The 14,183-nt window shown below is 39.5% G+C and overlaps 1 protein-coding gene across 3 annotated transcripts in view; it reads left to right on the forward strand.

The window, feature by feature from the left end:
* The first annotated feature begins 28 nt into the window (after window positions 1–28).
* LOC126393056 (immunoglobulin-like domain-containing receptor 2) overlaps window positions 29–14,183 on the forward strand; it is a 24,445-nt gene continuing 10,290 nt past the window's right edge. For all 3 annotated transcript variants that reach the window (XM_050048897.1, XM_050048899.1, XM_050048898.1), the window contains exons 1-3: window positions 29–369; window positions 7,841–8,170; window positions 9,828–9,947. In XM_050048897.1, the coding sequence (XP_049904854.1) occupies window positions 327–369; window positions 7,841–8,170; window positions 9,828–9,947 (493 nt within the window). In that variant the 5' untranslated portion in view covers window positions 29–326. The remainder of the gene's footprint in view (window positions 370–7,840; window positions 8,171–9,827; window positions 9,948–14,183) is intronic.

A 14,183-nucleotide genomic window follows, 5' to 3' on the forward strand; every position in this document is an offset into this window, starting at 1 on the left:
CTCCTCCTCCCATCCGTCCTCCACCTTACACCGGACAGACCTCTCTACTCTGCCGGATGAGCTCTGCTGCTACTCCCGCCGCTAAAACTACAACTAGATTCCAGCCTATAAAAACATAACTTATAGAAACACCACTTACTGTTGTGTTTTATGGAGACAGTACCTCAGGAGGTGTGAGTATTTGAGATGGTTGCTGTGTTTGGACCCACCTCTGTCTGAAGTGGTACAGTCCCGTTAGTCTGAGAGTCCTGTTTACTGCAGCACTTAGCGGACACCGAGAAGCACCAACATGCGGACAAACTGCACTTTACTATAAAACGGACTGTATGATGAACTTTTACCGGCTGGCTGTTTTACTGGGAGCATCAGGTAAGCCTTATTCCCTCCACTTAAATATGTCTACTTTACTAAAATGTGTCTTTATTACGACGACAGCGCAACAGGTTGATCCTATAAACGTCTTGCTCAGAGCTGGCTCCATATCTGTATCTGTATTACACACTGTAAAGTGCTTGTTTTAGGGTTTAAATCTTATTAAGGTGAATTAAACGAGATAATTGCAATATTATGAAGATGGTTCACCCCGTTTTTAACGATTTAATAACACGATAGGGGGTTATGGGACAATCCTAATAATCCTTGTAGGGTTTATAGCGTCTGTGTTCAATATTGGGCAGATTCCATAGTATCGGGGAGACCAGGGTCGGTTGGCACACCTTTTTCTGCTCCTTTAAAGGTTTACTTTTATTCTTAATCAGTGAGTTATACTATACCTAACTCCTGTTGCACTCAAGACTTGCAATGCTCTATTTTAGTTTTAAATTTACCCATTGCTTTTAGATTTTTTCTTTGTGTTGTATTTACAGTTTTTATTTATCCATTGTTCTTACAAGTCTCTTCCTGTGTGCATGTGTGTTTAACTGGTATTTTTTGGTGACATAACATTTCAGTTTTACAGTAGGTCTATCAGTTTGAAGGAAGGTATTCCCACATCCAGCTGTCTCAGACTCAGGTGTGTTGGAAAATATCACTTCAGTCTTTGAGCAGTTTCTATTTAAGCTCAATGTTGAAACTTGAGGAAGGTCCAGAGTGCTACTAATAAATTGTGAAACAGTAGGTCTATCAAAAGTTTTTTTAAACAGAGAAAAAAAGTGGTCTGTGGTCTTTTATGTAGAGATGTTGTAAAACATGTTACTTCAAGTTAACTGACAAAATAGTCAGCCACATGAGTGATGGTAGCTGGCTAACATAATGTCATCACAAAGTTGGGTCAGATTTGAGAGGAGTTAGTTGGTTCACTCATTTGGGGGTTGTATGATCAATAGGTGTAACTGCATTTTGAAATATTAAAACTATTTTGAAAGTGTAAAACAACATTTACGTTCATGGTTAATTAGGCTATTATTATTTTTGAATGGTCAGTGACAAAGGTAATTAGACATTCTTACTGGTGTTTTGTTTTTAAAATGGGCTGATATTCCTTTAAACATTCATGATTTTCTGATCTTGTTTGAATGAAATGTTCAAATTGTCCCTTTTGGTTGCTCTATTTATCTATAACTACAGCATTTTAACATTGTGCCGACCAACCTTGAGATGACTTTAATTACAAATCAGCTAATGTTAGAAAACATTTTTGTACATTAAAACACATTTATTGATAGCTGAGACATTAACCTTTCATTTGCTGCTGCTCAGAATATTCTAACGTAAATAATAGAGAAGTAAGTATGAGCATGAAAAGTGTGCCAACCGACCCCAGTCTCCCCTATTTTATCTCCTCAGATAAGATAACAGTATCCCAGAGGGGCTTAAAATTGTGCTGTTATAGGCCTGTTTGTATTGTATACTACAGTTTGCTGTGTAAAAAATATTTTAAGGCACAATGTTTAATGTTGGAGCTGTACTTTAAAGGTGCAATATACTAAGATAGAGCTGCTACAATAGATGATTCGTCGGTTTAGTTAATTTTCAAGCGATAATGTCAAACAGTTCCTGCTCTCAGGTTCTCAGGTGTGAGGATTTTATGCTTTTCTTCATCATTTATAAAAGTAAATGAAATATTTTTAGTGTCAGACTGTTGATCAAGTGAAATAAGCCATTAAATACAGTACCATGAAAGGGTATTTTTCACTATTATTGGACATTTTATAGACATAAATATCTTAATTTGCATCAATTACAAATGAAAATGAAAGGTAACTGCAGCCCTACAGGGTATGTTATAACTTTAAAACTAAAACTATAATTAGTGGCCATAAAGTGCACATCAGCTCTCAAGAAGACTGAAAATGTACCTGTGTCTGTGAACCCCTGACAAAACTGCGCAGTTGCCGAAACCTGAAATCCTTTATCAAGCCATATTCAGTCTTATCAGTGTGTTTTTGTGGGTCCAGTGAGTCAATGTGAAGGAATGTGCGACACAGTAAAAGCAGGAAATGTGACAGCTCTGCAGAGGAAAAGTCTGACTGTGTTCAGGAAACATGCAGCATCCAGCAGCAGAGCTCTGACCTGCGTCCCACACTGTGTTAAAAGGTAGTTTAATGTTGAAATGAGGCCTGTAGTTTGTGTGTAGGTGGAGGAGGAGGCTGTCTGCTGTCTCTGTAACCTGCTCATTAACCTACAGTGAGTCACACCTGATGTTAACTTCATGCAAACAATGATTAACAGTTCAAACCTCCTCTCACCTCCGACTGATGGCATTCACAGAGTAACGGTCTGGTTCAAATCTCTGGCTGTTAATTGGTCTGTTCACACCCAGCTGGAGGAGGCCAGATACTCTCATTGGTTGGGAGTCTGTGACCTCCTCCCCCCTCTCTGCTCCTCAAGTGGGACAGAGAGGAGGGGGGTGGGGGGATTTTCAGCCCAGCCTTAACAATGGACTGGTCCATGAAAAAGGAAACAAAGGGAAGAGAGCTCCCTTGTGGGAGGAATTTAGGAGCTCAGTCACCCCTCCTCTTGCTCTCTGTAACAATCATCTGGCTCCATCACCACTATCACTGTTGATAGATAATGTGTAGATAAAGTGTAGTATCTTATCAGGGGGATGTTGCTCATTTGACCAGTGCGTCATTAAAGGAATACTTCACCACAAAATGATTATTTGTAGAACAGTTACTCACCTCGTGTTACGTTCAATTCAACACATTCTCTCACTGACCTCATCACATATTCATGTTTGGTCATGGACTTTCCACGTCCACAAACGATGTGAAAGGTACCCTGGGTGTGTTGGTTGTTGACGTTCTGGGACACTGTGTCAAGTTCTGTCTGTTACATGCATTGTCTGTTTTTAAAGTACACTTCTGTTTTCACAGGACATTTAACGTTTACAATCAGTCTCTTTCAAAATAAAAGCACTATGTCGGTACAAGAATGCGAACTGACGTTTTTTTCCTGCAGCAACAAACACATGTGGTTGGGTTTAGGCAACAAAAATACGTGGTTAGGTTTAGGGAAAAAGAACCGTGTTTGGCTTTAGAATCTTACCGCTCTCTCGGATGAAACTCTGTGTTTCTTGGACCCATCTACCATCACTCCTGGCCGCCCCAGTCAGACTTTCACCGCCTTAACTTTCATCTTTGTCCTGCCGTGTTTCCCCCGACGCAGCTGGGCACCCTTAAACTGTAACAGCAACTGGCTTCGTATCATGCCGACGTTAAAGGACACCTTTTATCGTCGGTTTCTGATGCCGCAAGTCACTTCCCAAGCACCAGATTTCTACGACATTGGAGTGAGACCGAACTCTTAAATCCGTGAATAGAACATTGCTTTTTTTGCTAACCTCCACAGTGAACGAAGAATCCAAAATCCAAGAAAATTTTTGACGAATCAAGGCGGAAGGTGGGCCACCTTTAACAACAGCAAAACATCCATTTACAAACTCTCACACAACACCTGCAGTATAAAGTCTCATCTATCCAGTCAATCCAGTCATATGCTCAGCAACGCAAGCGTGTGCATTTGAACTCTCATTCCATGGAGCACATCACATGTTTGCCCAGGTGCACTATTTGTCCGTGCATTAGACTGTCTATTGGAAAGTGTTTTCAATAGAAACGCTTTAGTGAAACTGCATGTGTTTGGGCAACATATCCTCATGCAATGGTTTGTATGACATCCTACAAATTATCACCCCTCCAGTGACATTAAATACCTAACATAAAGTTACGTAGATTTGGTTTAGGCAAGTAAAATTACTATGGACAGGTTTAAGAGAAGAATCATGGTGACGACGCACCTTAAAATGACTCAAAGTTTACTTAGTTCCAAACAATGATCTCCTTAAGGAAAGTCCTGTGTTTTGTGACCCATCCACCACCTTCTGTACTCCTGTCAGCGTATTGGTCATGTGATTGCAGCCTTACCAAATACGTTGGTGATACACAAATTACTGGCTCATGATTATGTAGGATATGCATGAATTTTGGTGCATTACATTTACAGGAAATTGTATAAACAGTAATTGAGAACGGACTGGTTTGGGAATTACTGAACATACAGCTGGATAAGAGAGATTTAGATTGTACTGCACGAGTTGTGTGTGTGTCCTGGTGTTTAACATGGTCCCCTATGACTTCAATTCATCAGTGGATTATCTGTTCACCGTGGAGGCAAACAAAGGTTTCTTCACAAATTCAGTGTAACAATGGGTTGGTAATATACAGATGATCATTTTGTGGGTGAAATATCCCGTCAAAATGACCTGATTTATTTGGGTTTTACTTCATGAAACATTAACACACTTGTCTAAAACTTGAGCTGAAATGACATATCAATAAAAATTGCCAACAATTATGATAAACCTTTGTTACTTTCATTCATTTTTCAAGCAGAAGCGTAAACCATCCTGTGATTCCAGCTTCTCAAATGTATGGATTTGTTGTTTTTATTTTCTTGGTTTAAATATTGTAAACTGAAAATCTGTTAGATATGATCTGTTTGTTGGACAAAACAACATCTAATTATGTTGCCTGGAGCGTTTTCTTCAAGTATTTCCCAACATTTCATGGACTAAACACTAAACTATTAATTGAAATTGATTGAAAATAACTCTTAGTTGCAGTCCTACAGAAGCGTAATGAGAGGAGTGTTCATGGAAAAGGGTTAGGATTTCTGCTCTTGTTTTACTGAACTGAAGTTAATTCAGACAAACAGAGAAGATTTTTACAGTTGCATACAGTCCTAATGGTGGCCTGAAAATAAGCAGACTTAAGAAGGAACGTATAAGAAGGAAACTAAGAAAAGCATCCATTTTAGATGACTGCGATAAACGGTCCGAAGGAGAGTCGGGCTGGTGGATTTGTTTTGTTTTGATTTCCTGTCTTTCTGGGAAATGTTTAGAGTGAGTTCCTGCCCCACCTAGAGCTAATATAACCAGCAGAAAGCACCCACAATCGTCCGTCAGACCTCTCCATCCCCTCCCTCTGTGATGACAACCCCCTGCCTCTCCACAGGCCTCCCCAGCCCCCCAGACACACTGGAATTTAACCTTCCTGACCCTGATACAGAGCAGCAGAGAAGCCCCCTCTCCACACACACATAATACTCTCTCTTCCCGTCTTTGCTCCTGTTTTAATATGACGCTAAATATCTCCCAGGTGTAGTGAATCATCCACACAAACAAAGAAGAGGTGCAGCTGGTTCTCCTGTGGGCGAGAGGTCAGCTGCATCCTCTTCCTGTCTTGGAACTGTTTTTGTCCACACTCAGCTAAAACTAATGTGGGTTAATACCCAGTGCTGCAACAGTTTGTCCAACACAATATATGAATGAGGGAAGACTAAATATGCGTACAAACTAGAGCTGAAATGATTAGTTGAGTAATATTTTAGTCAATTGACAGAAAAATTATGTTTTTCAAGTAAAAATGCCACAAATTCCTAAATTTCAGCTTCTAAACTATAAAAAATCTGCTGCTATTCCTGGTCTTATATAACAGTAAACTGAATATCTTTAGTTTTTGAACACTTTGTTGGACAAAACAAGACATTTAAAGACGTAACCTTTAGGTTTTAAGAAATTATACGTAGCAATTTTCCTGATTTGTTTCGGACAGTACCATTAATTAATAAAGAAAATAAATGGCAGATAAATCAACCTTACAAAACCAGTGTAGTCAAGACTACCTTATCCAAGACCAAGTCAAGACCAAGACCAGACCAGTGTGAGTCCCACGTTTTATGACACCTAGACGAGAAAATGTGGAACATGCAAACTGTATGCAATTCTCAAACTGATCGAAAAGATACACATTCCCATAAAAATACCCAAAGAAACCAAAGAAGACTCCTCTTCGTTCACCTCTTTTTTGTTTGCATGTATACGTGCACCATAAGAAATGCCTGAAATGCCCAAAATAATCAAAAGGTACTGCAGAGGAGAATTTTATGGGAATTTCCTTTGTTTTCTATAGCTCTGTAGTTGAAATCCTCCTAACCATCTTCAATCAACACTACTATTTTTTGCAGAGGCAACTGTTTGATTTCTCCACAGTTGCGGTCTTGACTGGTGTTGAGGGACAATAATTTTATTTTTATTTATGCACATCATGTAGGTTTAGTTTGCTGTCATGTAAGACCAAGGAAAGCAGCAAATTTTTACAGTTTAGAAGTTGGAATTAGGAGATTTGTGGCATTTGTGCTTGAAAAACAGATTTTTCTGTCAAATGACTAAAATATTAATAAACTCATCTCTTCAGCTCAAGTTTGTACTCATATTTAGTCTTCTGCCATTCCTATATTAAGTTAGACGAACTATTGCAGTGCTGTTGTATTAAACTACATTAGTTTTAGCTGAGTGACAAAAAAACAACGTGCATATAGGAAAAAAGTAACACCTGTACACTTACTTCATGCCACAAAAGCGTAATTGAGACATTTTGATCCTACTTACTCCTACCAAATAGGACCTAAACATCGTCTTGATTAAACTTTCGTGCCGTGGATTTGAATGCGCAGGTGCTACTTCTTTCCCTCTTGAACAGTCTTGAAATAAAATGGGCTTTAAAGACCGAGATAAGACAGAGTAAAAATGCGGTTGAGTCGAGGGACTGACTGATGGACGAGACTGAGACTGTCAAATCGTACTACAACACTGCACGAAACAGCTCTTAATGTAACACAATTCAGTATCACCCCAGTTAAATCAACACTTCTCAAAACAGATTAAACAAAAACTGAACATTATAACCTTCAAGAACGTGGGTTTATTGCTGCGATATGTGTACCTAATAAACTGGCAGCACTATCAGGGCTGAAAAAATGAGTCTCTTACATATTAATTTAAGTAATTTTTCAAGCACAGATGCCAAACCGTTGCTGGTTCCAGCTTCCCAAATGTGAGGATTTGTTTCTTGTCTTTGTTTTAAATTATTAGAAACTGAATATATTTGGGTTTGGGAGTGTTGGTTGGAAATTAAATGCAATTTAAAGATGTCACTTTGTGCTGCAGGACATTGTAATATCTATTTTGTATCTACATTTTACTGTTTTTAACATTATAGTCTATTTATTTGATTGAGAATGGAAAATATCATACGTTGTAGCCCTAAGCTCAGTTTTTCCCCCCTCTGATGGTCATACTGGGAGAGACACAGCTTTGGGGTGTAAAATGAGTGAACAAACTCTCTGTGAAGCTGCCTGGTGGTGATTACTGTGTGTCAAGTAGGTGAACCTGGTATTTCTCAGTGTTGATACAATGATGTGTTTGAACTTTGCTGCACACATTTTATCTTTGAGCAACATTTGCATGACTCTCGGAATAGCCAAATGACGTGTCAGGAGACAAAAGCTCTCTATATTTGTCACTTATTTCCATTTCCTTTCTCTCTTCCCTTGTCAGTGTGTGTGTGCGATGGCGTGCATGTCACAATACGGGAGAAGCAGAAGTTTGCGATGCTCTTCCAGTCCGTGGTCCTACCATGTCAGTACCAGACAGCCTCCATTCAGGCCCCGGTGGTGCAGTGGTGGTACAAGTCCTACTGTCGAGATCGCACACAGGAGTCCTTCACCCTGCCCAAGAGTCTGGGCGTCCACACCTCCGAGCTGGGCGCCAAGTCCCACCTGGAGTGCTCCGACAGCAGCCGCACAGTTCGAGTTGTGGCCTCGAAGCAGGGAGCCTCCATGACGCTGGCCGAGCACTACAAAGGCAGAGACATCTCCATCATTAACAGTAATGTCATCTTTTTTATTCTAAACCTATTAAAGTCTCTAAAATCTTCACAATCTGACATGTACAAGCAGATATGATACAAAATCAGGGAGAAATTAACAACATCAACAACCAAGATTAAATGCTTCCCGGACATTAGCATGTAGCTACATGTAGCAGTGTAGGCTACATAATGTAAACACCACAATAATGTGCCTGGAGCAGATGACCATATGAAGAAACCCGACATCAGCTTGTTTTAAAAGTAGAAAAACGCTGGAAACAGAGTATTCAGAAAGGTCTGTAGCCTGAGGTTTTTGCTCACAGGAATGTAAAAGTTCACTTCTACATACATTTACCTCATTATTTGGAACTTTGGGCACGTTTAATATGAAAAGCTGACATTATAACATTCTATTTAAGACATAAAAAAAGCCACAACATAATAGGTCCCCTTTAAGGTGAAAGAGTTGCTGTGGCTGTTTGACCAGAGCTGACTGAGATTTGTGTTTCCTGTTCTCAAAATAAACCTGTTTTGTCTTTGTCTTACAATGGAGAGGGCACACACACACACACACACACACACACACACACACACACACACACGGCCACATGATCACACTCTCCTGCTATCACTCCTATTCATGTGTGACTCCTTGTAAAACCCCAAACCTTATCAAGACAAAACACCCTTCTTCTGTCCTGATGTGTCAGTGGAACCACATTCAACAACACCCTCTTGACGTCATTTAATACAGTAAATAAAATAAATGCTCACTGACATGATAAATTAATCTATGCTGGTATTCACCTCTACTTTCAGTTGTAATTGTCTTGTATTTACATGTAAATGCTATGGGGTTACTTTTGTCTTGGCTTCACAAAAGCTCTACAGATGACAAAAACACACACAGAAAGAAGCTGTCACTGCTGTCAAGTGTCAAGTTGTGGGTGTATTCAAACCTCAATGTTCTTGGTGCCGACCAAAAAGTATTAAAGTTTGTCAGGTACTGAAAATGGCATCAAATGCCTGGTCAGATAATCTTGCTTGCGTATTCTTTAATCATTTGTTTATAATTCAAATCAAAATTTTGCTATTTTTTGACTATTTAATTTCTCTTTGCTAAAGGTCCAGTGTGTAGAATTTAGTGGCATCTAATGGCTGAAATAAAATATAATATTCATAACTATATTTTTATCCCTTTACAATCACCTGAAAATAAGAATTGTTGTGTTTTTGCTACCTCAGAATAAGCTGTTTGTATCTACATACAGAGCAGGTCCTCTCCCATGTTGTCAGTCATGTTGTTCTACAGTAGCCCAGAATGGACAAACTAAACACTGGCTCTGGATAGGGCTGTTTGCGTTTTTGTGATGTTGACATGCAACAAAGCACCTGAGTCGGGAATCGAACCCAGGATGCTGCTGTTAGCATGCACTGTAACCACTCAGCTACCAATAGTAGGCTACTGAGCATTTTCAAACAAAACCCATCATCCATACATAACTATACAGGTGTCAGTGTGTTCTAGACTGTTTAACCAAGTCATTATAGTCAGTTTGTTGTCAACCAATCAGTTTGAATTCAGGAGTGCTGCCATTAAACACTGACCTGCTTTGTGACATGACCTCACCTCTTGCAGCACGTATAACCTTGATGTTTCCTGTCTCTGTGCAGAAGCAGACCTGCGTATTGGGGAGCTGCAGTGGGGCGACAGTGGAGTGTACTTTTGTAAAGTTGTCATTGCTGATGATCTGGAGGGGAAGAATGAAGCCCAGCTGGAGTTACTGGTGCTCGGTATGCCTACACCTTTTTCTTTTTTTCATTAAAATAGCAACATAAAGACACAAACACACTTTGAGTCTGATCATGATCGACTTGGTAAAGTTGTTTAAATGTTTGGCTTCATGTTAAGCTCAGTGATGTTTCCCTCCATACGTTAGGTGTTAAAAGTAGTTTCTTTGCTCCTCCACGTTCCAAAGTGTCTTTACGAGGGTTTCTATGGAGACGGCCAGATGGTGTTCGCCTCTTCACTTGTTTTAGCCAAGAGCTCTCTTTGCAGGGTTGAGGTTGATTTTCACTGTCCAGTGGTGGAAGACATGCTTTAACTTAAGTAAAAGCAGCAGTATCACACTGTAAGAATAATATGTTAGAAGTAAAGTTCTGTGTTCTAAATCTGACTAAAGTAAAAGTACAAAAGTGTTAGCGTCATGTCCTCATCATGCAGAAGGGGCCATTTAAGAATAATGTATACTATTACTGAATTATAATTATTGATGCATGAATGCTTTTGGCACTTAAATGTTGCAGCTGCAGACATCTGCAATTGCAGCTATAGATATTTGCCTCCAAATATCACTAGTGGAGTAGAAATATGGCACAGAAAAATTGGAAATACTCAATTACAGTACATCAATTTTGTACTGAAGTACAGTACTTGAGTAAATGTACAGTCCATAACAGGTACTGTCTGTACTGGACTGTACTTTAAGCACATTTTAAGTCAGTAAAATACTACACTATGTCATGGTTTGTACATCTTTGAAAAAGGTATGGGATCATAATGTGCAGCTGTTTGTGTGTGATCATGCTATGTTTTTTTTTTTGGCTGATTAATGATTAATGAACAGGTTACGTTTTGGTGCTAAAGTTCAGAGACTCACCGTCATCTGTCAGTGAATGAAATTTAAAGTAGTGTACCCACTCAGTGAGAGAAACTGTGGCGACCATTGTTGCCAAAGCTTCTCCTTAAGCTTTTACCATGGTGACGTGCTTCTACAGAGGAGCATGTCGGGGGTTGCTGCTGGTGTTGACATGAAGAGGGAGACGTAGCAGAAAAATGGGGCTAAACTTGCACAACAGTTACCCAGAATGTTGTGTCTTCCTTTAGCTTTTACTTTCTCTGATGTTGCTTGTAGTATTTAGAGCGTGCTCATTCATGCAGTCCTCCTCCACTGAGCACTAATCTGGTTATAATCAGCTCACAGGACAGAAGAGGAGCGGTTTAGACGTGTAAGAATAACAAGACTACACTGAATTTTTTAGGTTTGCCATGTGGCAATGAAAACATTTGAATTAGGAAGTGTGAGCTATTTAGACACCAGATTTGCACTTCCTAAAGTTTTGATATATCACATGCTACCAGTTTTATACACCAAATTGAAACTGATAGTTTTACATTTTGAGAAATATGCTTTTTTAATTTGTTGCAGCGAGTTAAATGAAAAGATTGATACCATCTGTCAATGGGGTCATACAGTCTATGGGTCATCCCTATGTTTCCAGGGTTCTATGTTTCCCAGTTTCTATGTTCCCCACTTAACCCTGCAAAAAAGCTTCTATGTTCCCTGCTTACACAAAAAGGGTTCTATGTTTCCCGCTTGGTTGAGCGGGCAACATAGAACCCGGGAAACATAGAACCTTTTTTGTGTAAGTGGGGAACATAGAACCTTTTTTGCACAGTTAAGTGGGGAACATAGACACCCGGGAAACGTAGATACGCTCCCCTGTCAATTCAATATCAAGCTACGGACAACAGCTAGTTAGCTTAGCAGCTAAACTACCCAGCTAAACCATGGCAAAGAAGACTGCAAACAGCTAACACTTAGCCTAGCTCTGTTTGAAAGTAACAAAATGGCAGCCTACTGATTAACACACGTTATTCTTGTTTGTTGAAACTCTAAATAGTCCACACATTACCTCAGGTAAAAACAGAAAAGGTTGATTTTAATCCTGTGATTTTGCATGGAGTCCACAAAAGAGTTGAAGAGAGTTAGATGAAAAGATTGACACCACCCTCAAGCTAGTTGACAACTGCCTGTTAGCCTAGCAGCTAAGCTAACAAGCTAACCTTTAGCAAAGAAGACTGGGAACAGCTAACACTTAACCTGGCTCTGTTTAAAAGTAACAAAAATGTCAGCCTACTGATTAACACGTTATATCGTGTTTGTTGAAAACATAAACATTACGTCCACACATTACGTCAGATAAAACTTCATTTTAATTCTGTTAATTTGTATGGAGTCAACAAAAATGTAGATCATGTTAGCTAGCTGAAATTGGAAGTTGTAGTTATACATTTTAGGAAATGTGCTTTTTCACTTTGTTGCAGGGAATTAGATAAAAATATTTAAACCACTCTCATATTTATTGGTTCAATATCATGCTACTGCCAACAGCCGGTTAGCTTAGCAGCTAAGGTTAGCTTGGCTGCAGCTAAGCCTTAGCAATGAATACTAGAAAAAGCTAACGATTGACGTTACCCTGGCTCTGTTTGAAAGTAATGAAATTCCAGCTTACTAATGATTTCTATCTTGTTTATTTTTAAACCCTAAATAGTCCATAGCCTAACAGCGAAACCACAAATTGTTGATTTTAAACTTATGCTTTTGTATGAATGACACAAATATTTTAGCCAGCTGTTAATGCTGAGCTAAGCTTACTGGCTGCTGGCTTCAGTTCCATGTTAATCGTACAGGCATAGTGATGTCAAATCTTCTTATCTTACTCACAGCAAGAATGTGAATATTTCCCAAAATGTCAAAGTTTGAAGCAACAATGTTTCTTCTCCCACCATCCCCATCATCTCTGATTTTATTTTTCTTTTGGATTAATTTTTCTTCACTCCCTTCGCTCTCCCTTTTTTCTTGCAAAATCTTCTTGCATACTCCTCGATTACTCATTTCTGCATCTTTCACTGCCTCCCTCCCTCTCAGCCCTGCATAGCTCCTCTGCTCTCTCAGGTTACTCAGTGAGCTCAATGGTATGTAGATGAGTGTGCCAGGAAACCAAGATTACTTTTTTATCAAGTGGGAAGGATACACTGTTTTTCCCCTCTATAGTAACAGTCTACTCAGCAGACTCTGGAGCCGGTGGGTGTTTAGTCTATTACTGCAGTCAGACAGATCACACTGTGACTAGTCTTTACAGTAATTATAGTCCTTCAACACCTCACGATAAACACATAGTAAAAACACCTGCAGTTGTGTCTCAGTCTCAGCACACCTGTTGCACTCCCTTTGTTTTCTGTATTTAACAGTTCTCGTGCTGCCTTATTTTTTTCTCTCTTTTGACCTGTTTAAATGAAACACAAAGACGCATTGTGTCACAACTATTGAACTTGTGTGACCGTATTTTGATGAGCTCCCAAGCTAAATTATTGTCCTAGACTCGTTATGTGCCCCAGTTTATAAACCCTCTCTTTGTCCTCACACACTGTCTCTCTTGGACCATCTCCATATGTGTGTGTGTCTGTATGCATGGGTGTACATTCATTTGGGTGCAGCTTTAACACCACCAGAGAGGCACATATGCTGTGCACCTCAGTACAGAAATATATTACTGCTGGCCTCCTGCTATAATTAGATTAAGTGCATTTTGAACTCTGAACTCTGACTTATATGACTTGTCCTCATGTTCACTGTCAATATTTTTTTTTTAAAAACACCTCTAAGAAACTCTATGGCATAAAATACTTGTGTGATTCATGTGACAACAAGACTAACAGCAGAGATATTGGATAAAGCGAGATACCCCACTCAGCTCACTTCCTGATTCAGTGACGTCAGCGCCACGCCCCCGTAGGAGACTTGCAGCAGCTCTGAATGTATTGTCGTCAATAAGGAAAATGAACGTGATCACAATTTATGGTCAATTCTTTTGCCCTATAGTCACTAAAGTAAATATTGGGTTCATTTTCCACAAGCCACACATCTTACCAACATTCTGACACTAAAGCTGCATTTTTCATCCGCACAGATCAAGAGAAAGTTAACTTTGTTTGAGCCCTGTCCGTCTCAGAAAACAAGTTCTCGCGACAAACAAGATCTCGTGATCTTGATAAACAGGCGGTGAAATCAGGCGCAAAATCACAGTTAGCTTACAAACAGTTATTTACCGCTAGTAATAAATAAAAAATGCCCAAGCTTTGTGCAGCAATAGTCTGCAATAATAGGAAGAATGTATTTTCATTCCCATTTACACAGACATCCACAGATCCTCTGTTCAACAGGAGGTGGTGGGGAGGGGGGGGGG

This window comes from Epinephelus moara, chromosome 7, assembly GCF_006386435.1.
Source record: "Epinephelus moara isolate mb chromosome 7, YSFRI_EMoa_1.0, whole genome shotgun sequence".
Lineage (NCBI taxonomy): Eukaryota > Metazoa > Chordata > Actinopteri > Perciformes > Serranidae > Epinephelus > Epinephelus moara.